General features: G+C 46.2%; 1 protein-coding gene across 3 annotated transcripts in view; it reads right to left on the reverse strand.

Annotated features, from left to right (window-relative positions):
• Positions 1–27,797, reverse strand: part of LOC147452440 (branched-chain-amino-acid aminotransferase-like protein 2) — a 198,262-nt gene that overhangs the window by 128,847 nt on the left and 41,618 nt on the right. For all 3 annotated transcript variants that reach the window (XM_086518141.1, XM_086518139.1, XM_086518142.1), the window contains one exon: positions 24,960–25,052. In XM_086518141.1, coding sequence (XP_086374267.1) covers positions 24,960–25,052 — 93 coding nt within the window. The remainder of the gene's footprint in view (positions 1–24,959; positions 25,053–27,797) is intronic.

Here is a 27,797-nt window from a genome sequence, read left to right on the forward strand (position 1 = left end):
GATTAGTATGCACTTAAATCCTTTTTGTCCTTCAAGGAAAGTGCAAGGTATAGACTAATGGTAGTCACCCACATGACAATATAACCATCATGCGTAGTATTGCCTAAATATTACAACATCCCCACTAGCATCGTCAGTGCCCAATAGTGGGTGTAGAGCTAAATACCACTATATGCTCTCCCACAGACACACACACGAGCATACATCAATACAAAGATCTACGTACTCAATTTTTGTCATAACTCCAGAGATGCAAGGCAGACTCGACCATCATGAAGCCTAGCACTAAAAGAAGCATTAAATAGGAAAAATTAGCACAAAAATAAGGTAGTTGATAGGGCCTACACAAATATGCCCAAACCTCTGTCCACCTCACGCAATGTAGTGAGAACCACAATGTCCAATGTTATGTATCTGATTGACATAAAGCATCCATTGTGAAAACCTCTTCTAGTAGCTCACAAAAGCCAAGGGACTGTGAAACCCTAGGCTCTGCCTCCAAAATCATCCGTATCCGTTCTAACATTTCCTCATGATGTACCCCAAAAAAGGATGAAAAGGATACATATCTACAGCACAACCATAATAAGAGAAACGGCCCACTGGGCCAATCATCCTCCATCACAAAAGCCGAGGGAAGGTACCAAGATGCACATCTCTCCGAGCAAACCAAGCTCCCGAAGGCCCTACTAAACTGACTCTCAAACCAATCTACAAACTTTCTGATATCCATAAAATAGTTGGCCTCAACCATTCTTTGCTCCCATAAGGTATCATAAACAACCTTCCTCGACCACAAAGAACCCTCATGTGAAACCTGCACACTGAATCTAATCATGAGAGATCCCTCTAGACCAAGAAAAATGTGACGTCCTCCTAATAGTTACGAGGAAAACATGTCAACAAATAGTGGCCCATTCCTCAGAGGGACATCTCGAAATCTTTATAGACCAACCCCAAAGAACTATGTAGCAAAAAGATAATGGGACATCTGCTAGTGATGCAAAACATTCTCAATAGTCGAACTCCTTTACAAACTCAGGAGACTCGCTCTCTTGCTCATTCCCAATAGTGCCTACAGTGAGAGGCACCTCCAAATGAATGTCCATGGATCCAAAGCTTGCTAAATTAGCCTATCCTAGGGCAACTTGGGCTGCTCTTTAACTACCACCGACTGTTTGTCCTCATGCTCGATCTCTTTGTCCAGCTTCTCTAGGATCTCGTCTCGATCCTAACCCGTAACCTCTCCTTAGCGGGTCTCTTTGGGGGATGCTGTGCCTCATCCAACATATGTCTCACTACCCGTCTGTAAACAAGGATAGGTTGTGTTTCTCTCTCTCTCTCTCTCTCTCTCTCTCTCTCTCTCTCTCTCTCTCTCTCTCTCTCTCTCTCTCTCTCTCTCTCTCTCTCTCTCTCTCTCTATGATCAACATTATGGTGATGTTGATCACTCTGCTGCAATTGACTCCGACCCCTCTGATCCCTATCATGTTGTTGTGCAAGGCCCTACTGCAGTGTAGAACTGCGCTAGGTCTATTGTGGTTGTGAGGGTTGTCCCCTCCTACGACCAATCTATCAATGTTGTCACTCTCTAGAGTAATCCCTCACCATAAGCCCCATCTCATTACATCTAAGGCACAAGTTCGGTCTACCTATAAGCACAACCCTTTGCGAGTGTAGCACCCCTTTCCACTCAAATGTAATGGAATCTGGAAACTTTGTGGAAGGGGTGGTAGCCGCCTTTATAGATGGCACAGATGTCTAGGTTGGTATGCGAAAAATAGAACCCATCTGCCTCAACATGTCTAGCAGCCAAACCTATAAGTAGCTCTGGTAAAGCAATTTTTAAAGGGTACCTCGATACTTGGCATCTATCCTCGAGAGTTGTAGCAGGGCTACAGTGTCACTTCACAGGACAGACAGACAGTTGGACAGTTAGTTACAGTTGGTCTGGTTCACACTGGACGGACCCTATGGGCTAGGGAGTGACACGTGGCAGGGTACCGACGGTGGTCTAGTGGACATCGTAGCCAGGTCACCACCACCACTCAATTTGGAGATAGACTTAGTTGACTGGACATTTATGAGCCGTTGGTGGCTCTTTATGGTTGTACATATGAGTAGTCGTTTTGGGCCATTGGATTATCTTGTACGTAGTCGTTTAGAGTGAGTCTAGACACAGGGCACTGATTCACCATCCCTGCACCTATGAGCCTCGACACCCCCATTGTACCTGTGAGTCCTAGGCTGGAGCTGAGTGTGCTGCCACGCCACAGTCTGTATCAGTCTTTGAGATAGACGAGTCATATGTGCTGGTCTGCTGTTGTGTCTTGTTGTGTCTCTCTGAGCTCTGTTGATGTCTATTGTTTCCTTTCTGTTCAGTCTGTTTGAGTGAGATTGTCACGCACATTGCACTGAGGACCACCCACTGTAGAGAGCACGACACATTATCCGCACTACAAGTGCTCTCATTTTGGCAATCACGGTGGGACCTCAACTGAAATCTCACTCTGTAAGGTGCAAATCTTGAAGCTAGTTGGGTCTATCTAGCTTCGCTGACCTTGCCTTGCACTGTTCTCCTCTCGCCTGGTCCAACTGGTCTAGTCCTCTCTCACCTTGGTCCAACCTGTTCTCGTCCCTTGTCTAGACCTCCTCGACCTTGGTCTAGTCCTCCTCGTCCCTGGTCCAGCTGGTCTAGTCACTTGCCTGGTCTAGTAGAGTCTAGACCAGTCTTCAGCCAGTTCAAGGTTTTCTTGCCCAAAGGTTGGTTGGATTGGTGGTCACTGCATGACACATACAAGGCGGTCAGCCGAGCATCAAAGCACACTACTGAGCCCTCTAAAGTACTATAACAGAAGACGACCCTTGGTACCTAGTAGAAGTCCATCAACCTCATCACCTATACCTCCAAATACATCACCCATTCCTTCATCTGGTTCCACATCTTCCAGATCACCTTCTCCAGTAAAGCTCTCTCCTATTCTGCTACAGCAGGCTACTGAGCAACAGGCTCAGCAAGGAGCCATGGAGCCGTTGGCTAGCGTTTTGGCTAAGGTAAACATCAAGTTCCCTACATTCAAAGGACTCTCTTCAGAAGATGCTGACGACCATGCAAGGAGGTTTGTATCTCTCTGTAGGGGTCGTGGTCTTAACAAGGAAGATGCTTATCTAGTACTCTTTCCATCCACCTTGGATGGCTTAGCAGACAAATGGTACAGCCAATTTGCAGAGAACCATTTTGCAACCTGGACAGCCTTAAGGCAACAGTTGTGTGCAGCTTTCAGGCCCGGTGACTACCAGGAGAAGGTGTTGGATGAGTTAGCCAACATGGTGCTCCAGCCAGAGGAGACTTTTGCAGAGCTTATGACTAAGACCAAGTCTCTGGTTGCCAAGCTTCCTCAGCAACCCGGTGAATTCATGGTGAAGAAGTGGGTGGAGAAGGCGCTTCCCAAAACTTCTCAACAAAAACTCCGAGAGAGTCTCCGACCCGACGCCACTTTGAAGGAGTTCATCGCAACTGCTACTAGGATAGAGGGGGCTAGGAAGCCGTTCAACAACTCCCCTCACATAGAGACCCCCTTTGTGTTTTCGGAAAGTCCTGCTGATCCATTGACTTCTTTACGAAGAGAACTTGAAGCCCTAAAACTACAACATGCTCTTCAAGAGGAGAAAAATATCTCTCTTTGCCAGGATAAACCCCCACATCTTGAGGCTTTGGATCAAATCAAGAGAGAGCTAGAAGAGCTTCGGTCTCAACAAGAGACTAAGGCTATGGTATGGTGCAGCTCGTGTCGTTCTCCAGGGCATCCTCCACAAGACTGTCCCCATCGGGCTTATTGCCACTTCTGTTAAAAATCTGGGCACGAAGACAAGGATTGCTACTATATCAAGGGATTGCGGCAAATACAACAAATTCTAGGTCCTTCTCTCCAACAAGGGCTAGCACCTGCATCAAACATGGTCTCACCCTATGGCCATCAAAACCCATTGCCACCTCTGTTGACAACACCTCCTATGCAGCAAGGTATGCACAACAACTTTGCATCTCCCAGCTTTTATCATGCTAGTATTCCTTCAGTTCCCCAAAGCTTCTACACGTCAGCCTCCGGTCCCATGCAGCAAGCGCAGAGACCACCTCGCCCCTCAAATAGGCCAATTTTGTGCTACAGGTGCGGGGAGTATGGACATTATCAGAGCAAATGTCCCTTACCAAAAGGGTCCCCGCCTTGCGGACATTGCCCTGAAGCTAAGGATCATTATAGTAAGGATTGCCCAAAACAACGAGCGTCCACATCTGCAAGCACAAGCCAAAACCAGCAGGAGTTTACATTTCCAAAGCTTAACCTCATCACAGTAAGCTCCATTCCACAGGCACCGCCTTCCACTCTTGTAGCTGCCTCTCAAGAAGGGTTGAAGCAAGTGGAAGAGCCGGCCAGGGTGCTCACACGGGCACAGAGAGCTGCTCTTGGCCTGAGCCTCCCTGGCAGTCCAATCTTTCCATCTCCTGTCACACAAATGAGTCAAACTCCAGTAGTAGCTGACAAACCAGCAGGTAGTGTCAAGAGCCACAACCTACCTCGCTTCTATCAGATATTGATGGTGCTTTCATCGAAGCAGTAGAGGACTTGCAGAAGCTCAAGATACCAGAGCAAGCTCTAATCAAAGGAAACAAGCCCACAGCAGAGTCTATCTTGAAAAACACTTTTCAGCAAGTGTCACTGTACGACATGCTTCGACTTGATGCAAATTTTAGAAGTGACACCCTTTCCATCATCCAGTCTCTATACCCTGGTGCAGGGCCTAGTGACGGGCACCTACCTGTGCAGCCCTTGGAGTCCTACATGATTTCATATCCAGGTGCTCCCCTCACCAACTATAAAAGTCCTCGTCTCACTGTGTTTATTCTTGGGAATCAATTCTCAGGAGTCATAGTGGATGGTGGATCTGGGATCAATCTGATGCCAGAATTTACTATGTTGGCCTTAGGTCTGCAGCCTACTCGCCTTGCTCCATTCACTGTTACATTGGCAGACCAGAGGACAGTCTACCCTATGGGGGCATAGTAGAGAATGTGCCTCTGATGGTACAAGACTTCGCATTTAGCTTGGATTTTGTGGTGGTCAGTCTTCCTCAGGTGGAGGGAGGATTTCCTTTGCTGATTGGTAGACCATGGTTGCGGCATACTAAGGCACTTCATGATTGGGGAAACGACGCCATGTGGATACATACTCCTGGCTCCCCCATGCAACCAATTCGGCTCGAAAGAGGTATGGATCCAGTGGTTCATCACAGCTCATTGTCAGTACAGTCCAACCCCGACCCTGAGCAGCCCCATCCCACCTGACGGGTCTGACGAAGACCTGCTGCAGTGGTTGGAAGCTACTGCCTCGATGCCATGCTATGTGGTCTCTATTCAAAACTCACATGTGCCGGTAACACTCTCTCTTGCAACTCCTCAGGCGGACACAGATGTCACAAGTCCTACACTGGACAGTAATCCTACAGTAGACAGTGGACCAATCGAAGAAGTAAGTGGGTCATCCCCAAATTCTCATGATTCAAATGATCCTCCTATGGAAGCCCTCGGCCTCGGGGAACCTATCACACATCACCGAAGGGGGAAAAAATCTCCTCTGCATGAACTCGCCAATGATTCCCCCCTTCCTCTAACATCTCCCAGGTCGGATGCCCCGCCCACTCTAAAGCACCCTGTTATGTCTGTGTCTGAAGATTTACCCTTCAATGAGCTTTCACCAGGATGGTTACAAGAAGAGTATGCGGAGTTTCCAATCGATCAAACACTAGCACATGATGTCTCGAAACTCCAAGAGGCAGCTCATTTTTCAACTTCTGAAGTATCCTCCACAGTTACACCTCTTGACCTTGTCAAAAAAGTCAACTTGGGCATCCCTGAAAACCCTCAGCACATCCTCTTAGCAGCTTGGTTATGGGAGCATCCCGCATTACTTGGCCAGGTAGTTTCTTTTATTCACTCTTTAAAGGATGTTTTTGCTTGGTTCTACAAGGATTTGGAAGGGATCCCACCAGAATTGGGTCTCCACACAATCCCTCTGGTTGAAGGGGCTAAGCCTGTCAGAGGCTGAGCTTATAAGCTCAACCCGAAGTATGCAGAGGCTGTCAAGTCAGAGCTCGAAAAAATGCAAGAGGCAGGGATCGTTGTACCTGTGGAGCACTCTGAGTGGTTATCACCCATGGTGATAGCGCCTAAGAAGCAATCCAATAAAATTCGGGTGTGTGTAGATTACCGAGCACTGAATAAGGTAACTATTCCAGATGGTTTTCCCACACCTTTCACTGAGCGTGTGCTCGAAGATGTAGCAAGGCATGTTTTGTACAGTTTCATGGATGGGTTTAGTGGATACAATCAATTGGGCATCCATCTAGGTGATCAGCTGAAAACAGCTTTTGTGACTCCCTGGGGTATTTTTATCTACACTAGAATGTCTTTTGGGTTGAAAAACGCTCCTCCTTCTTTCAATCGAGCGGTATATCTCATCTTTTGTCCTCTGCTTACGGATCATCTTCGCATCTTCATGGACGATTTTTCGACCTTCTCAGGTGCTCAATGTTCAACCCCAGTGGAAAATCTAGAGGAACACCTCGCTCAGCTCTCTGCTGTCTTCCTCAGGTGCAGAGAGGCACGGCTAAAACTCAATCCTAACAAATGTCACCTTTTGGTCACTGAGGGCACACTTCTAGGCCATGTGGTGTTTGCCAAAGGTTTAGCACCAGACCCAGAGAAGATCGTGGAAATCTTGAAGTTACCACCTCCTATCAATCTGAAAGGTGTTCAGAGCTTTGTAGGCCACACAGGATATCATCGTAGGTTCATACGGATGTATGTACAGGTGGCTCAACCATTGACCCAACTCACTAGTGCTACAGTATCCTTTAAATGGTCAAAACCTGAGGCTGAAGCATTTGAATACCTTAAAAAGCGCCTCACTGAAGCACCTATTTTAGTGGCTCCAGATTGGTCTCTTCCTTTTCATGTGCATACGGATGCCAGTCAACTGGCTGTGGGGGCTGTGCTAACTCAGCCTAGTAAAGAGTACAACCTCGATCGCCCTATTCACTATGCAAGTCGCCTGCTCACCAAAGCAGAGCGCAACTACAGCACCACCGTCATCTTTTTAGGGTGGACACAACCCCAGAATGGTATGGAGATGTGTTACATCTGCTCTCTACTGGCCTATATCCTGAGAATGCTTCTCCCTTGCAAAAAAGAAGATTCTTGCTGAAGTCTAGACCGTTCTCTTTGATTGGCGGACAGCTCTACGAATCTGGGCCAGATGGTGTGCTGCGCAGGTGCGTCTCCCCTCATGAAGTAGACCACATTCTGGAGGATGCACACAGTGGTCCTACAGGTGGCCACTACCTTGGTCACATCACGGCGCAAAAACTCTTACAGACAGGCTTATGGTGGCCCTATATATTTAGAGATGTTATTGCTCATGTCAAGATGTGTGATGTCTGCCAACGATGTGCGCCCAAGCCTAGCAAGCAATCAAATCGCCCTCTGCACGTATCTATGGCGTGGTTGCCCTTTGAGAGATGGGGCTTGGACTTTGTTGGTCCAGTTACTCCATCTACTCAACCAGGCAATCGTAAGTATCTCTTAGTAGCAACAGATTATGCAACAAAATGGGCCCGAAGTGGTGGCTACCATCGACTATAGAGCCGCCACTGTCGCAAAATTTTTGTATGAAAATATTTTTTGTAGGTTTGGGTGTCCTTTGGAAGTCACCAGTGATCGAGATAGTCATTTTGTCAACGACTTGATCTCCACTCTCCTCACGAATACAAGATTTTTCATCGCAAATCTTGCTCTTACTATCCTCGAGCAAATGGGCAGGCTGAAAGCACTAACAAAGTGCTAATCGCGCTTCTAAAAAAAGCTTGTCATCTACATCCAACATCTTGGGCTCAGGCTATCCTCGGCACAGTTTGGGCTTATCGCACCTCCTTCAAGGCAACCACTAACTACACCCCATTCTAGCTAGCTTTTGGCTTAGAAGCAATTGCACCATATGAGTTCAACTCAGGTTCAGCAAGAGTGGGAAGTGTTCGTGTCACAGCTGGGATTGCTTCAGCAAACTTCTCTCGTCTCTCAATGTTAGAAGAAAGCAGAAGGTTAGCTTCACATGCTCTCCAAGCCGAGTAGATTCGTCACAAAGCGTGGCATGATCGCCATCTCCGAAGGCCGAAAATAACGCAGGGCTCCCTGGTGCTACTCTATCAAGCTAAGTATCTAAAGAAAGCTAAGAAGCTGGTTCCACCCTGGCAAGGGCCATTACCTGAAATTTTGCCACAAGGAGTAGTCCAGTTAGTAACTTTGAACGGTGTTCCATTGCCTCTAGTAAATGGCTCCAAAATCAAGTGCTATTACTCCTCTGAGTAAACGGTCTGCAACTATTCCGCCATCTGTAGGTTCTATATCCCATCTCTCACCTCCCCACTATCTGTCCACCAGAATGGGTTCTTCTCTCCTCCCCACTCTCTTTCCACCAGAATGGGTAGAATGGGTGTTCTGCTACTGTCTCCGTTTCTGCTATGTCTGTAGAAGTTTTCGCATTTTCCTCCTAAGGTATCTTTTCTCCACTCAATCTCGGTATTTGGGTATTGTCTTGAACTTCTTCGGTCCAAACACTCTTTCTCTAATTGTTTCTATCCTAGTGTTATTTGCCGTGAAGTACTAAGGTCTTTCCAGTTAAGCTTCTAGTTAGGAGTCTCCAAGGGTCGTGATTTTGTGGTTTTGTTCAGTTTGAACAAGTGGAATCTTCTCAGATGGCGATTGAGAAAGTGAATGATATGTAATCAAGGACTTGATGAGGCTCAAACTTCACTAATGTCTATGTGAAGAATATGGCAGATAAGAATTTAGGACCGTCTTTGAAACCTTTGGTCCCATTAGCAGTGCAGTTAGTATTCTAGCTCCAAGAATGGGCCATTCGAGCTTCTTTACTTTTGTGCACCAGAACTTGCTACGAGTAAAAATTGCTTGCGAGCCTTAATCTCCTAATACTTGCCTACCAAATTTCTTTTCTCTAAGCTTCAACTTCCACAAGCTTTAATTCTCCCACTCTGAGAGCATCAACTTATCTTCCCGGTGTATCTGCCCACTACATCCGATTACCTACCCTCTCTCTACCTCGCCCTTAACTAATCCATTGGATATTTGCCAAGGATTCACAACCACCTCCAATGTGAGCTAGGCAATCTTATATCTTATTGATAACTTGTAGATGCTTCTAGCTACAAAAAAATAGAGGAAATCTCTCTTTGACTCCATCACGTGTTGGAGTTCTTGAATCCCTAAACTAATCCCACCCCTCATCTCTCGCCCCTACCCTCTACGCAACCCCTCACCCCTACTCTCCCCCTCAACCCTCGCCCCTACCTTCTCACCTCTCGCCCCTACCCTCTACCATCTCCCTCGCCCCTACCCTCTCACCTCTCGCCCCTACCCTCTACCCACCCTCTCCCCCATACTCTCTCCCTCGCCCCTACCCTCTACCCACCCCCTCACCCCTACCCTCTCACCTCTCGCCCTACCGTACCCACCCCCTCGCCCATACTCTCTCCCCCTCGCCCCTACCCTCTACCCACCCCCTCGCCAATACCCTCTCTCGCCCCTACCCTCTAACCAACCCCTCGTCCCTACCCTCTCACCACTCGCCTTACCCTACCCACCCCCTCGCCCATACTCACCCCCTCGCCCCTACCCTCTACCCACCCCCTCGCCCTACTCTCTCCCTCGCCCCCTACCCTCTCTCTACCTGCCCTACCCTCTCTGCCCTTCGCACCTATCCATCCAGAAATCTCCAAAACACACCCTACCAGAAATCTCAAAAACGCGTCTATAGAATCTTCTGCTCTCTACATCAACCTCCTTCTAGTGTCGAAATCTCGTACTTGAAACATTCTGCCAACTGTACTCACTATGGCAGGAGGTAGCAAGAAATAGACAGCAGAAGGTGGTAGTAGCAAAAAAGAATTGTTGCGAAAGAAGAAACCTGTGGCTGCAGAATCAGAGGAATCAGAGAGTGAGGAGATGTCAGCAAGCAGTAGCCACGGCTTGGATGACATAACTTCCAGCGACCCCAGTGATGAAAGCTACAAAGCAGACTCGCCCTCTGAGTCAGAAGCACACTCCGAGTCAGATGCTTCGAGTGATCAAGAGGACCGTACAAGCTCGGCTCAACAGAAAGGGAAACAGCCAATCATGAGTCATATAATCAAGAGGCCTGCAACATCCAAAAATCACACCGCGTTCTCTTTGGATTTTTATTTACAGCAGCCTCGACCATCTCTGAGCGAGGTCTTTTCCAATGCTCAGCTGCACACTCTTGGTCTCACAGCATTGGCTGATGCCAATCTACCTAACATTGTTCCTGTGGAGATGATACATCAAATGTTAAAGGATTTTCCCAAAGTAAGGGGCCACAAGTTGACAGCTACAAGGCTTGGCCATGCCATGGGTATGAATAGCTTTCCATCTGTGAAGCCGGCTACACGCACTTTTTCTAAGCTGTCCAAGGATGCCACAATTCAAGCATGTCAAGAACTGCTAAGTTCGGATCACCCAAACTATGAAAGGAACAAACGGATTCTGACAATCTTCAGGTATTACTTTCTCGCTAGAGAAGCCAAAGAAGATAAAGAAAAAAGTGATCTTCCCACTATCTTCTCCCACTGCGACGGCCTCTACTGTTTAATCCACACCATACCCTGTGGATTCCACCAGATTCTCTTTACCTCTTTGCAATCTAGGGCTAAAAGATTTCGGACCCAAGTGCAATCTGTGCAGTTAAGCTTCAAATGTTTTGCAGCACCTCTTTTGGCACGGGTCATAAATATATATGTTAGCCTCGACGAAGTGGATGAAGATCCACAGGAAACCTCGAAAGGGAAAAGAAAATCTGTAAGTATTCAGGCTGACCCTACAGTTACCAAGAGAAAGAAGATAAAGGCAAAAGTGGCGAAGGATACAGTGCAGTCTTTACTCTCCTTGCTAGTTTTAGAGAGCCAGCACACTAGAGTGACGCGTCTTCCGAGTCACACTCCATCTACTTCTACCCCTAGTTCTACTGTGCCAGCAGCACCAATGTCTACAGCACGAGCACCAGTCTCTACTTCCGCCCCTCCTCAAAGCAGAGTGGCCGCTGCGCCCTTACAGGATCCTCTCCCTTCTTCTCCCATCTTCACTCATACTCCAGTCAACATATCTCACTCTCCATCTACAATAACCATCTCAGAGGTACCTACCACACCAGTTGTACCACCTCCTAGCTCGCCGGCTGTGCCACTTACACGTCCTCCAGCATCCCATGCATCTGAGGGATCTTCAGGGATGCCCGACTCTACTTCTCTATTTCAGCTTTCTGAGAAGTTACTTCAGGACTCACGGGCTGCTATTGCCACCATAGAACTAGGTACACAGCAGCTAGTTGCCACGCACCAGCATCACTCCGCCACATATGCACCTATGGAAGGATCTCTGAGAGTCGCTGAGAGTGCCATCGCAGATTAAGTCAAAGATCATTGACGACCTAAGAGCACAGCTATCAGGATTTCAAGAGACGCTTTTGTATGGTAATAGGTCTACACAGGTTCCTGTGGGATACGGATGGACTGGGCCAGAGACACAGGTCCAGACTCAGGTCCAAACTCCTGCAGAGTATGGGTATGCAAGAGAAGTAGGTCTCTCTCAGCAGTTCTTGGGATCGTACACACAGCCACGGACACAGGTCCAGACACCTGCAAGGTATGCAGGAGCATCAGCAGGTCCCTCTCAGCAATTCTTGGGATCGTACAAACAGTCCCCAGTCCAGTACTATACTTCGCAGGGGCCTCAAGGTCAGGTACCACAGGTGCAGAGCGTTCCTTGCTGTGACGGTGTTGCTGGTGCACACCGCCGTGGTTGTGTCACTAGGCGTCCTGAGTACACTTCAGGGTAGGTGCTTCCATCCGCTGTGCAGCAGGTGGCTGCTCCAACCACAAGGAGCCAGTTTGTTCAGAACATAGTCCAACAGCCGCAGCGTTACACGATCGATTTGATGGCTCCCCCGGACATCGAGACTTCTGGTGCGACAGTGGCGACGACACTTTCTCTTGGATGACACGACCGCACTACTTGCTACTCCTTTCATTGTACATATGGTTACTTTTTGCAGTTTTTCAGTGTTTGGCTTACCGAGACGGTGACCAGTCTTGTGGCGGGCAACCTGTAGCAGGGCTACAGTGTCACTTCACAGGACAGACAGATAGTTGGACAGTTAGTTACAGTTGGTCTGGTTCACACTGTACGGACCCTCTGGGCTGGGGAGTGACACGTGGCAGGGTACCGACGGTGGTCTAGTGGACATCGTAGCCAGGTCGCCACCACCACTCAGTTTGGAGATAGACTTAGCTGACTGGACATTTATGAGCCGTTGGTGGCTCTTTATGGTTGTACATATGAGTAGTCGTTTTGGGCCATTGGATTATCTTGTACGTAGTCGTTTAGAGTGAGTCCAGACACAGGGCACTGATTCACCATCCCTGCACCTCTGGTCCTCGACACCCCCATTGTACCTGTGAGTCCTCGGCTGGAGCTGAGTGTGGTGCCACGCTAGAGTCTGTATCAGTCTTTGAGATAGTCGAGTCATATGTGTTGGTCTGTTGTTGTGTCTCTGTGAGCTCTGTTGATGTCTATTGTTTCCTTTCTGTTCAGTCTGTTTGAGTGAGATTGTCACGCACATTGCACTGAGGACCACCCACTGTAGAGAGCACGACACATTATCCGCGCTACAAGAGTCGCTAACAAAAAGTTCTCATACTAGGAATGCAGAAAAATCCATTTGTCCCCAAAATCGAGAGGAGGGCGACTACCAGCCCTAGAGGCGAGCTCCTTGAATGAGAAAACAACAATGAAAGTGCCTCTATCCAGTAGAAAGATGTCCTCCATTGTGCCTTTATCTGAGGCAACTGGGCTACACTTCAACCACTTTTGAATTTTGACACAAGCGTAGAAGCATCCCATCAAGCAGCCGACAACGCCTATTTGAGAGAGGATCTCAATATGGTCACCAATCTTGTGCTCAAGATCCTCCGAAATAACCAAAGAAGATGCCATAATTCTTCAGAGAGAGCCGATGAAGATACTCCGGCTCTCTCTCTTTTTATTTTTGCGAAAAAAGTGGGGCTTTGACCCTTGCCTTACAAAAAACCAACCATATGTCTATACACAAGAAATATGGGAGAACCTCTAAAAGGTATACAATGAGATCGTGAGGAAAATTCCAAAACAAACACAAGATACATCTAGGGATTAAGATACTCTTTTCAGGTGGTGAAAGATATTCCCTCCCTCCCTCCCTCTCTCTCTTATCCCGCATCATATATTACTGTTATCAGAGGTGCCTAGGTCTCTTCTTGCTACAGATCCATGGACTCAGAGAGACTACCCTTAGGAGCAAGGGACCTACGCATAGAGGATCCATACAAAGCCAAATCACTACTTTTTACGGAGGGACTACTTACGATGGCTCACCACAAGTAACCCACTCACACCCTCATCGGGGCATTCTTGATCGAGCCATCCAGCTTGGCCACTCACGATGCCCGAGGATGCGAGGATCTTCACACGTAGACAAGGTCTACATCAGAGGCTACAGAGCATCATTTAGTGACATCGAGCATGCCCCCTTAGAGAGCTAACCATGGAGGACATTGAGGCCATATTGCAGAGATCCATTAGAGAGCTTATGGGATGATCACCATTGTCCCATTAGGCCTCATGTGGTTGTACCCCTTCCCATAGGCTTTGAGTTGATGTATAATGTGATGAGGATGTTGATGATGATGAGGATGTAGGTTAGGCTTACATACCTACCCACCCTAGGTACCCTCGTTTATTTTATCTTTATGTTCCATTGACATTATACTAGAGTCACAGATGGATGCAACCTTTTGGTCTCATAGGTCATTTTGGCCTTTTGAAGACGTTAATATAGCGTTTCGTTTCGTTTCATTTTCATCTCTCTCTCTCTCTCTCTCTCTCTCTCTCTCTCTCTCTCTCTCTCTCTCTCTCTCTCTCTCTCTCTCTCTCTCAAGATGGATTTGTGATTCGCACGAGTTACATGGATACCCACCTATCTCATGGTTTGAGATGTGCTATTGGTCAGATTCGTACATCCTCACACCAATTGGAAATTGAATTTGGCAGATTTAGGGGAATCCCACCTGAGAGCAGAATTTGCAAGTTATGCGGAATGGAGCCGGAGACAGAATTACACTATATATGCCACTGCACAGTATACTATGAGATACGGGGGCATTTTCATTGCCTCTTTAAAGAAGGCTTTGGACCTCTAGATAGAATCATGCAATACCAAGATCAAAGATGCTTAGGCTTGTAACTACATCGGCACAGGGATAATCTAATGAGAAGACAAAGAGCACTACAGCCTCAAAGGCCGATCACAGATTTCTTCGGATCGAGAGAAGCAGGAGTGGACAGAGAAGCAAGAGGCCAACAGCCAGCACAAAGGAATACCCACAGTCATACCAAAGGCACGCTAATTGACAGAGCGACTGAGCTTAGGAAATCGAGACGACCACGGCCAAGATGCAGAAGCACACTTCACCGGAGGAGACTACAACAAAGGATTAGAAACATTCTAGCCAAACACCTAGAATGCTCCTAAGAAGTTTATTTAATACTTTGTATTTAGTTTTTCACATTTATTTTCACACTTTCACACTTTTCACACTTAGTACTTTAGTACTAAGGTACCCAGACATTGTAACAAATTCACCACTTTTGTATCAGTTTGGTCTCATAGGTCATTCTGGCCTTTTGAAGACGTTAATATAACATTTCATTTCTCTCTCTCTCTCTCTCTCTCTCTCTCTCTCTCTCTCTATATATATATATATATATATATCTATATATATATATATATATATATCTATATATATATATATATATATATATATATATATATATATATATAGATATATATATATATATATATATAGATATATATATATATATATATATATATATATATATATATGGCGGCCCTCTGCAGCGCAAAGCCATGGCAGCTCTCTGCAGTGCGAAGTCATGGCAGCCCTCTGCAGCGCGAGTAAGCTCCAACCACCCCCCTGCTGCCCTGCACCCGTCGCCCCTACTGCATCCCTGCTCCCACCCCCCTCCGCACTCTTTCCCCCCCTGCTGCCCCAGCGTAATCAGCAAGTACAAGAACAGTTATCGCCTATGCTTTAGAGGGCCAGCGATCAGCCTATATACCCTTGGGGCTGCGTTTTCAGCCATCTCTACAAGATCAGCGATCAGCCTTGTATCAGCGTTTTCAGCCTCTTCTCTGCTTCGCTTCATCCTTGTGATTGCTAGCAGAAGGCCCCAAGTACCCCAGTACCCGTAGTATCTCCGGTACCCAAGCACCCGCAATATCTCATGTACCCAGCACCCACAGTATCTCAAGTACCCAGCACTGTCAGCATCTTCAATACCCGCAGCATTTAGTACAAGCATTGTGGTCAGCCCACTACCTCATTCATTAGCATCTTGTATCAGTTTTGGGCAGGTTCAGATTCAAGGCAAAGGCAACAAGGCCTTCCATTGCATCTTGCTTTATGGTTGATGCCCGCAGTGGGTTGGGGTTGTGCTTCTTCCCGCTTCGGGTTGTAGATTACTGAATCTCCGAGAGTGAAACAAATAGGCAAGAAAGATGGCGGCGCACTACATGGTCACAAGCAAGAGGATGACAGCCATTGAAAGAGAGCTGAAAGAGTGCAAAGCTCACATGGATGACGACATGGATGAGTGGAAGAAAGAGAAGAATTCACTTCTTGAATGGAAAAAGAGGGAGGAACAGGCGAGGGAACTAGAGCGCGAGTTCCGGGCTGAAATTCAAGCTCTAAAAGGTAGCATCTCGGTCCTTCGGAAGGAACTCACCAAAACTAAAGAGAAAGGACGCCTTGACGATGGAGAAATTCAGCCATAAATGATAGATGAGCTGAATAGTATACGAGCACAAGTCAAAGAAATAAAGGAGGAAGGAGAAAAGAAGACCTCGTGGGTGGAGGTTCTCTCCAAAACGCAAAAGAAGGTGGAAGAGGCTGAAAAGTGGATTGAAGTTGTCAAGAAGGGGAAGGGCAAGGACATTCCAACTACAGCCAACATCATCAACAAGACACTTGAAGAGGAACAACGAAGAAGGATACATGCTCTACACGTGAGAGTGCCCGGCCTAAAAGATTCAAATAAGGTGGACCAAGAGGTTAAGAGCCTCGTGTCAATGATGGGGGTGGAGAAGCCCTCGCACACACAAGCTTGGAGAGTGGGCAAGAAAAATGAAGGTAATGGGGAGAGTTCAAAAGAACGGGCTCTCATTTTGTGCTTTCCCTCCATGGAAGAAAAGAAAGACTTTTTAAAGAAGAGGCCAATCCTCAAGAAAACAGGTATCTTTTTAGGAGATGACCTTCTCACAGCTTGCACATATGAGAGAGGTCATGCCGGAGATTATAGCAGCAAGGGAGAAGCGAAAGTTAGCCTTCTACAGAAATGGACGAGTAGTGTTTACAGAGCACCGCTCTACATGACGTTGCGAAACCTATGGGACCACTCTCAGGATGGCGGTTTGGAACTGTAATGGTTCGTATAGACTTGATGTGGGGGCCTTTGAGGACAGCTTCAGAGACACAGACAGAGACATTGTTTTCTACTCAGAGACTCATCAGGCTCCGGGACAGCTGATGCCGCATATATCAGGATACAAATGGGAGACAGCTTGCCGGACATGCACCAGATCTGAGCATGGGACTAGAGGATCAGGAGGTGTAGCAGTTCTTTTTAGAGAGGAGCTCCAGCCACTACTGCACATAGTTCGGAGAGATGATCAGGCCAGATACTTGTGGGTGAGGATGAGGGCAGAGACTGGATGTTTCTTGTACATCGCCATATGCTATTTTCCTCCCAGCACTTCAGTATATGTTTCACCCAGAGGACACTCTCCTTACTTTGTACTTGATGATGATATGTGGGAGTTTTCCAGGGATGGAGACATCATACTTTTGGGGATTTCAATGCCCGTACAGGCAGTCCACAAACGGTTTTCTATGACACCTCAGAGGAGATGCTCAGAGAGCTAGAGCCAGAGGAGATGGGGCTTGAGAGATGCTCACACGACAGAGAGCATACAAAGTATGGGAGATACCTCAAGGAGATGACGACTACTCACAGTTTAGCCATACTGAATGGCTTACAGACTTTCCCCTCATCTACAGGTTTTACTTGTTTTCCACACAGACATGGGTCCAGTACTATAGACTATGTTCTGACACATCCGAGCTTTATCTCTCACATTCAAGATTTCACAGTGGGGCCCAGGCCTATTGGGATAGCAGTAGATCATGCACTTCTGACATTATCAGTCTCCTTTGAGTACAATACATCTCAGGCCTCACGGGGTGGTAGACATCCACGCTATACTTTTACACCATAGACTGACTCAGTCTATGCAAAGGAGATATGTAGGTTTTTATGCACATCAGAGCCAGTATACACAGTGGAGGAGATCACATCTATGCTAACAGTGATATTACATGGGGCAGCGATCGACAGAGGCATACCCACACTCAGCCTGGTCAAAGACGTTCTGGGCACATGCCTCAGAACAGCTGGTATGATGAGGAGTGTCGACAGAGGAGAGCTTAGGTACAATGGGAGCTTGCATTGCGAGTAATCACCTATAGACAGTCTCGTATTGCTACACGATGACTAGTACGACGGAAGAAGCGAGCTTTCTTGGTCCAGATGGAGCAGGATTTATATCAGCTCTTCCTTAGTAGAGATTCAGGAGAGGCTTGGTGTCTATTCCATGAGCAGTCTCCCCCACCGGTGATTACTTCTACAGAGATATGGGGGCACTATGTAGCATCTTTATACACTGTACCTGAACAGCCACCACTCCCAGATCCACCACAGCCATGTCCGGCTACGAGCACCTTCTTTACCACTGGGATGGTAAAGGAGGCCATTGACAGGATGAAGACCAGAGGGTCTGGTAGCATAGCACATTATACATGCGGGGGACCTGTTGGCAGAGATGCTTGCACGGTTATTCAACCGTGTCATGTGTGAGGGATTTCCTGAGTCTTGGAAATTATCTACTATTGTACCTATCTTCAAGACAGGAGACCCCACAGTGCCAGGGAATTACCGTACTATCAAGGCTGGACACACATTGGCACGGTTGTATGCATCCATCCTTGAGCATAGGCTAAGGAGTTGGGCAAAGATTATGGGCATACGGGCACCTGGACAGGCTGGTTTCAGGAGGGGTTTCTCCACACTGGATCATGTCTTTACACTCAAAGCTATCATTGAGGAGGGTCGAGCACATGGTAGACGGATATACTGCAGCTTTGTGGACTTCCGCAAAGCTTTTGACACAGTACCGAGGGCCAGATTGATGCACCGACTTATGGAATTGGGGGTACCCACAGAGCTGATATGGGGGATTATTGCATTGTACAGTTCAGTGATGGGTCATGTACGCACATCAGAGGGATATCTGACATAGTTCACTCCACTATTGGAGTGAAACACGGATGCCCATTGTCCTCTACTTTATTTGGTATGCATGTTGATGAGGTCTTTGATTATATTGACAGAGGAGGAGATTGAGGTGCTCAGCTTGCAGGGACATGGATCCCTCTTCTATTGTATGCTGACGATATCGTGTTGATATCAGACTCACCAGAGGGTATGTAGAGACATTTGGACGCATTGCATAGTTTTGCAGGGGATAGTGGATTGTCTGTCAACCTTGGCAAAACCAAGTTTATGGTATTTAATACCACGCCACAGTGGGTTAGGAGATCAGCACCTACATTCACATATGGTCAGGACAGTACGGAGTACACTGATGCATACACATATCTTGGGGTGGTCTTTAGTGGACCGAGGTTCACACTGAAAGTGGCAGCAGACACTAGATTGACTTGTGCCTATGGCAGCCCTAGGCGGTTTAGAGAGGATTTGTTCACAGGTGCAGTTCCAGGAACCTCAAACAAAGATCTGGCTCTTCAACACTTTGGTCGCTTCAGTTATGCACTACGAGGTTCAGCTTTGGGGACCGTCTGTTGACAGTGCTGGATGGAGTAATATGGAGAGGCCCTTGGTATCTATGATTTCTAGGCTGATTAGAGCCAAGGCCTCAGTTCCACATGACATCATACGAGCGGAGCTGTCTGCCCCACCTATGGAGGTTGAGGCACTTACCAGATCAGTATCATTTGTACACAGCTTATGGGACACCACTAGGGACAGATATGCTAGACTTTCTCTTGAGTCATCCAGACAACTGGCATTACAAGGAGATACATCATGTTGGTATGCACAGATGAGCTCATGGTTTCAAAGACATGGTTTCAGCATGGACAGGCTGCCCCCTTTCCAGTATTCTCTTGATGCACCATCTTTGGCTCTTACGTATGGAGATTACTAGACTCATTCGGCAAGATCTTATCCAGCTTGATACCAAGAGGACATGGATAGAGCCATCACGGGAGTTGAGTACGAAGAGGGCTTTCTATAGAGAGCATCTTCTCCATCTCACGACAGACGGTTTTGTCACACGGCCCAGCTACATGGACACGCATCTATCTCATGGGTTACGATGTGCCATAGGCCAGATTTGCACATCTTCACACCAGCTTGCGATTGAGACAGGTAGACTCAGAGGCATACCAGCAGACAGTAGGATATGTCAGTTATGCCATGCAGATCCAGAGACAGAGTTTCACTACATATGTCACTGCACAGTCTACTATGAGATATGGGGACGCTTTCATTGTTTATTCAGAGATGGTTTTGACTCGTTAGATAGAGTCATGAGATATCAGGACCAGAGATGTCTCGGATTATTTCTACTTGAGATACCTCTCTATTGAGAGGGCATAGACAGAGACAGTCCCAGAGACGCATCTCAGATTTCTTCGTACGAGTACCACAGAGGCAAAGGGGACACCACCATCACAGAGCTCGGTTCCCACCCATACACACACCAGCGGTACTCTCATTGACCGAGCTAAAGAGTTGGGAAGATTGAGAAGACCGCGACTGAGGAGGGGAGCCACGCAGCACCGGAGGAGATTGCGGCAGAGGATCCACAGGATTCTAGCACAACACCCAGAGTGTCGATCAGGATAGGCTTCATGCTATTGCTATATTGTATCATGGTGACACTTATCCCCACTTTATACCTTTGTGGCATGATACCATTGCTCAGCTTACCAGACCCATAGAAGTCAGTAGCACTCCTATCTCAGTTTTTAGTTTGTAGTTTTCTTTGTTTGTGCCCAGCTTGGTACTAGACTCATCATTGCAATCAGTTTGGTCTCATAGGTCATTTTGGCCTTTTGTAGACGTCAATATATCATTTCATTTCACATCTCTCTCTCTCTCTCTCTCTCTCTCTCTCTCTCTCTCTCTCTCTCTCTCTCTCTCTCTCTCTCTCTCTCTCTCTCTCTCTCTCTCTCTCTCTCTCTCTCTCCGCTTTCCGAATATAGAAATAAGGAAAGAATTTCTAAAGAAGAGGCCAACTCTTAAGAAAACCGGTATTTTCCTGGGAGATGAACTTACATTGGCACAAGTGGCACACATGCAAGAGTTGATGCCGGAGATCAGGGCAGCAAGAGAAAAGGGAAAAATCGCCTTTTATAGAGGGAAAGTAGTGGTTCTGGAAAAGCGCTCATCATGACGGTGCGAGACCTATGGGGCGACGCTCCGGATAGCAGCGTGGAATTGTAATGGATCATATAGGCTAGATGTTGAAGACAGTTTTAGGGACAGAGACATAGTTTTCTACTCAGAGACACACCAGATACCGGGACAGCTTATGCCACATGTGAAGGGGTATTTATGGCAAACAGCTGGTCGACCAAACAAGAGATCTCTGCGACGAATCCTAGGTTCAGGAGGAGTAGCAGTCTTATTTAACGAGGAGCTGAAACCACTATTACAGATTATCAGGAAAGATGAACAAGCAAGGTATATGTGGGTGAGAATGAGAGCCGAGACAGGTAGATTTCTATATATCGCTATATGCTAGTTCCCTCCAAGTACATCAGTCTACTACTCACCTAAAGGACAGTCCCCTTTCTCCATATTGAATAATGACATATGGGAGTTCTCTAGAGATGGAGACATCGTTCTCTTAGGAGACTTTAATGCCAGAACGGCCAACTCTCAAGCAGTATTCTATGATACTTCTAAGGAAATGCTCAAAGAAGTGGATTTATCACAGAGGGGGCTTACTAGAAACTCACAGGATAAAGAACACACTGAATATGGGAGACATCTCATGGAAATGGCAACTACACATGGTTTGGCCATACTTAATGGTCTAGAGAATTTTCCCTTTATCTGGGGGATTCACATGCTTCCCGCACAGGCATGGGGCCAGTATAGTGGATTATGTCATGACTTCACCAAGCTTTATTTCTAGTATCGAGGACTTTAAGGTGGGACCTAGACCGGTTGGGATTGCAGTGGATCATGCTCTCTTGACCTTATCAATCTCCTTCCAATACAATGCCTCTCAAGTACAAAGGAAGAAGACACACACAAGATATACTTTCACGCCAGAGACTGATTCAATCCATGTGGAAAAGATCTATAATAGGATGTGGGCAGACGAGCCAGTATATACTGTAGAGGAGATTACTTCTCAGCTAACAGAGATACTACATGGAGCAGCACAAGAGGCATACCCACATACTCAACCTGATCAGAAGAGCGGATCTGGGAACATGCCTCAAAACAGTTGGTACGACGAGGAATGCAGAGAGACGAGAACCCAGGTCCAGAAAGAGCTTACACTTGGGATCATCACATATAAGCAGTCTCGGATTGCTCTTCGGCGTATAGTACGTCGCAAGAAAAGGGCATTTTTAGCCAAACTGGAGAAGGATTTATATCAGCTCTTCTTGAGTCAGGACTCACATGAGGCCTGGCGTTTATTTCACGCGCACTCATCGCCTCCGACAATTACCTCTCCTGAGATTTGGGGTCAATATGTAACATCATTATATACGGTATCTGGACAGCCTCCATTACCAGATCCGCTAGAGCCATGCCCTACTACTAGTACTTTCTTTACTACGGAAATGGTGGAAAAAGCCATTGATAAGATGAACACAAGAAGAGCATATGATCATGAGGGTTTAGTAGCAGAACATCTGATCCATGCAAGGGATCTACTTTCAGAAGTCCTTGCTCGTCTGTTTAATCGGGTCATGTGTGAAGGATTACCTGAATCTTGGAAATTATCTACTATCATACCTATTTTCAAGTCAGGGGATCCTATGATACCCGGGAACTACCGTACCATTATGGTGGGTCACACATTGACTCGACTGTACACATCCATTCTCGAACAAAAATTGAGTAGATGGGCAGAGAATGAGGGCATAAGGGCAAAAGGACAAGCTGGATTCAGAAGGGGTTATTCCACTCTAGATCATATTCTTACGCTCAGAGCCATTATTGAGGAAGGAAGAGCAAGCGGGAGAAGGGTGTATTGTTGCTTTGTGGATTTTCGGAAAGCTTTTGATACAGTACCAAGGGCCAGATTGATGCGCACTCTGGCTCTTTGATACTGTGGTGGCTTCGGCTATGCTTTATGGGGTCCAGATTTGGGGACCATCTGTGGATCAGGATAATTGGAAGTCAATGGAGAGACCTTTGGTATCTATGATTTTCCGAATGATTAGAGCCAAGGCCTCCGTACCACACGCGATTACCCGAGCGGAACTAGCTGCCCCTCCGATAGAGGTTGAAGCTCTTACCAGATCAGTGTCCTTTATACATGGTTTATGGGATACAAATAATTGCCGATATACTAGATTGGCCCTCGAATCCTCTCGACAACTAGCAATGAAGGGAGATACATTATGCTGGTATGCGCAACTGCCCTCGTGGTTTCAGAGACACGGGTTCAGTATGGAAAGATTACCCCCCTTCCAATACTCTCTTGAGGCTCCATCACTGGCAATCACACGAACGGAGATTAATAAAATCATCCGCCAGGATCTTATACAGTTAGACACTAAGAGGACATGGGTAGACCCTACACAAGAATTGGGCACGAAGATGGCCGACTACAAAGAAAACTTCCTACAGCTATCTGAAGATGGTTTTGTGATTCGCCCGAGCTACATGGATACCCACCTGTCTCATGGTTTGAGATGTGCTATTGGTCAGATTCGTACATCCTCACACCAGCCGGAAATTGAATTTGGCAGATTTAGGGGAATCCCACCTGAGAGCAGAATTTGCAAGTTATGCGGAATGGAGCCGGAGACAGAATTACACTACATATGCCATTGCACCGTATACTATGAGATACGTGGGCGTTTCCATTGCCTATTCAAAGAAGGCTTTGGACCTCTAGATAGAGTCATGCAATACCAAGATCAAAGGTGCTTAGGCCTGTACCTACTGGAACTACATCGGCACAGGGATAATCTAATGAGAAGACAAAAATCACTACAGCCTCAGAGGCAGATCACAGATTTCTTCGGATCGAGAGAAGCAGGAATGGAAGGAGAAGCAAGAGGCCAGCAGCGAGCCCAAAGGAGTACCCACATTCATACCAAAGGCACCCTCATTGACAGGGCGATTGAGCCATAGTTACCCGGAACGAGAAATCGGGACGGAGAATGGGGAACGGCAGCATGCATGACATGCCATTCCCTGTTTCAGATACTCACGTTTGAAACACGGAACGGGAAATTGGGATGGGAACGGGGAACGAGGACCTGAAAATGGCCATTCCCTGTTACTGTGGATTGAGCTTAGGAAATCGAGACGACCACGATCGAGATGCAGAAGCACACTTCACCGGAGGAGACTACAACAAAGGATTAGAAGCATTCTAGCCAGACACCCAGAATGCTCCTAAGAAGTCTATCTAATACTTTGTATTTAGTTTTTCGCATTTATTTTCACACTTTCACACTTTTCAGACATTGTAACAGATTCACCACTTTTGTATCAGTTTGGTCTCATAGGTCACTCTGGCCTTTTTGAAGACGTTAATATAACATTTCATTTCATTTCATTTTCATTTCTCTCTCTCTCTCTCTCTCTCTCTCTCTCTCTCTCTCTCTCTCTCTCAGAGTGGGCTTGAAACCTTGTGCATTATTGCAATTGACACAAATGTAGTTCCATCAAAAAGAAGTGAGCGTGTGCATCTCCAAAGGCTGAGTTTATGCCAGTAGCACAACTGACTTCAGCTAACAGCAGCTAATTCTACAACTTTTTGAGTGTGTGGATTGTACGGGACGGGAGTCAATAATAGTAGCTTGTTAGTTGTTCAATACACCTTTAGCGGACAGAATGAATCACTTTGCAAAAACATTGAGTTCACATTCCAAAACAAAATGTGCATAAATGAAAGACAAATTTTCAGATGGGTAAGTTTGCAAACAAATTCAAGGCACACAATAATTTGGCAATCTGAGTCAAACAGGTCCTATGAAGGTTCACAATAAGGGAAGCTGATTCAAGGCATTTTCTGCAAAGAACTTATTCTGCTAAGAAAGCAAAAGGCAATCCTGGTCATCATAGCTAAGCTTCAAGCAGAACCTAAAACAGATCTTAATTCTTCTCTTTCATCAGCTGGATGTGGATATGCTATCCGTCTAGTTTCCAGATCTACATTACACTTCAATCTTGCTCCAAAAGCTTTAGACATCACATCAAGCCGTTCACACTTCCCTTACAAGGAATAAGGCTCGAGATTACTAGCTAAGTCTAAAAACATTAAATGTACTTTAAAATCCCATAACTTGCATATTGAAAACGAGCAATAGACTTCTCCTTCTGCATGAAAAAGATGTGATTAGGACAGGATCACTTACAAGAGAATACAAAGGGTTTCTAATAAGAATGACATGTTTTCCTGTTTCCATTATGTGACCTGTTAATTGGTTTGTTCGTTGCTTTGCCATATGCTGCAATCCGAGAAACAAAATTACCATGATATTCATAGCAAGAGATTGCATGTAGCAAGCACAGGAAGAATAAAAAATCTTACAACCACTTTCTTTATTGTGTGGTATCACTGCCCACCCCAACAGAAAAAGACCACTCTCAATGTGGTGCATTTAAAAGCAGAGGAAAACATACCCTTACCATTCTAGTGAATTCGATGTAAGCTCCAGTTATCATGCAAAAGAGATGGACAAAGTATATGGACCTTTATGTATGTACATAAGTAAGTGTATATGTATGTATTTATGTATGAATGTATTTAGATACATTCTTACATGTGCATATATCCATGCACACATACATGCATACATATACATAAGGTTAGCAAGGTCTCAGCTTGCTAGTTAAGACACAATCAAGTGACACACACCCCAGAGAAAGAAGATACAAATTAAGATTGGCTAAAAGCATTACATGATGCTTTTTTGGTTAATTGTGAAAAAATAACTACCGAACATTTTTAGAAAAAAAGAGACAAGCAACAGATATGGGAAAAGACTCTTAATTTAAACTCATTACTTTCAGCAAAAACGTTATATGTATGTGTGTTTATGTATGTATGCTAATCTCCAAAGTCGAGAGTGACTCTATGCTAGCTTAAGACACAATGAAGTGACACACCCCAGAGAAAGAAGATACAAATCAAGATTGGCTAAAAACATTACATAATGCTTTTTTTGTTACTTTTGATAAAATAACTGCTGTATATTTTTAGAAAAAAAGAGGCCAGCGACAAATATTACTTTCAGCAAAAACCTTATATGTATGTGTGTGTATGTCACGGGAGTTGGGCACCATGTGCCAACGGAAAAGAACATATTGAACAACTTTAAGCACTTCAAATACTCAAAAAGAGATGTACAACACGAGACAGGGAGTGGTGGAGTTCCACCCCAAGAGAGCACTGGCCCCAAACCTTGGCACCCCTTTCGGTATTTTTCTATATTACTTGAACTTTGTACTAACACCAGTACTCCATCTTTGCACCTCTCGCGGAGCATGCCAGAGAATGAGCCCTTGGCTCATATTTAAAGGCCCTTGGCCATGAGAAGCAATTACATGAAAAGCATCAAACTCAAAAGCATCTGGCCTCAAAAGCTGCCGCCCAAAGCTCCTCAGCATAAATCACAAAAATCCGTACACCTGCCACGTCATCATGTCAGCGCGAATTGCCGGAATCCATATATCTACCACGTCATCAGTTCTCCACACGTGTGTATGTGGCATAGTGTCACGTGACACATCCAACCCTATGTGTCAATGGACAAGCTACAACATGAGCAGGGTTCAGTTCAGTCAAGTCAGTCTAGAATAGGAAGTGATCTAGCACTTTTGTGAGTCTGTTCACAGACCGTGCATGTCCAGACACTTAGATTAGATGCATATCCTCTGGTTGCACACAACATGACCATCAGATTCCAGTCAGATCCCATCAGAAGCATTTTTACAGTGCATAGACATATTTTGCCCTATTTTTGACATTTTTCACTTATTATTTTTAAGTGACTTTTGTTGGAGAGTAGGTAGGTCAATTTTGCTAAGTTAATATAAAAGCAAACCAGAGTTAGCACTTTTTGGCAGAAGAGGCAGCAGGAGCACCGCTCAACAGGCACCTTCTTAGCGAGTCAGCAGGAACCCCCAGCAAGGCCTAGCGTTTTTGCTACACAACAGAGAGGCTAGCGTTTTGCATCAAGACCCCAGATCAGCGAGCGTTTTTGCATTTGCAAATGCCCGGCGACAACAGAACCACAGATCAGCCTAGCGTTTTGCATTTGCGGGACATCCGACGACAGTAGATCAGTTTTCAGCCCTAGCGTTTTTGGTTTGCAGATCAGCCCCGGCGTTTTGCAGATTTACCGCGACGGAACATCAAGGAACATCAGCGTTTTCAGTTTTCAGCAGTAAGCGCCCGCAATAGAAGTCCCGACCCCTCGCAGATCTCACCTTCCCGCAACAGATCCTCGCCACACGGTCAGATCCCGCAAAGTTCGCAGTTTCAGCCCGAAAAACACAGATTTCAGCATCTGCGTTTTCAGCGCGTCGTCGTCGCCATCGACATCGTCATCGACATAGAGTCAGAATCCAGCAGATAAAGATTTGCAGATTTCAGCCATTAGCAATTTCAGATTTCAGCCCGTCTCGTCGTCGTCTTCATCGTCGACGACATCGTCGGCAAGTCCAAGCATTGTAGAGATTTGTGCAATCAATAGTAGACCGCTCTCGCCATAGAGAGTGGGGCCTTCGGAGGAGGGTTTTACAATGTCTCTGGTGTCGTATTCTCTTCTCTATCTCTCAGTCTCATACACTTCCATTCAATAGTGACCATTCACTTTGTTTGTGTCCATTGCACTCTCTCACTAAAGGAACGGAAGGCTCTCCCTTCCATAAGAATAAAAGGAACCCTTGAGCACAGTTCGAAGCACTCATCTTGAGCAAAGCTCAAACATTCATTCCGCTGCACCTTACATTGGTATCAGAGCTTTGGCAGTGTTATGTATCACTCAAGGAAAGAACCACAAGAACCACCGAATTTTTTTTTGCTTGTTGCGATCGCACGAACCCAAGTTCGCTTGGGCGTGTCGATTCCTAATCATGTTTTTGAAGAGTGACAGGAATCCCAGGAAAGAAGGGCTTGTCCAGCCTCCCCTTGTGCCTCTTTTCACTCATTGAGAGCGGACCGTGCACTTAGCGGCCAGCGAATCGAC

The sequence above is a fragment of the Adiantum capillus-veneris genome, chromosome 8, assembly GCF_014529385.1.
Source record: "Adiantum capillus-veneris isolate H3 chromosome 8, ASM1452938v2, whole genome shotgun sequence".
NCBI classification, from domain to species: domain Eukaryota; kingdom Viridiplantae; phylum Streptophyta; class Polypodiopsida; order Polypodiales; family Pteridaceae; genus Adiantum; species Adiantum capillus-veneris.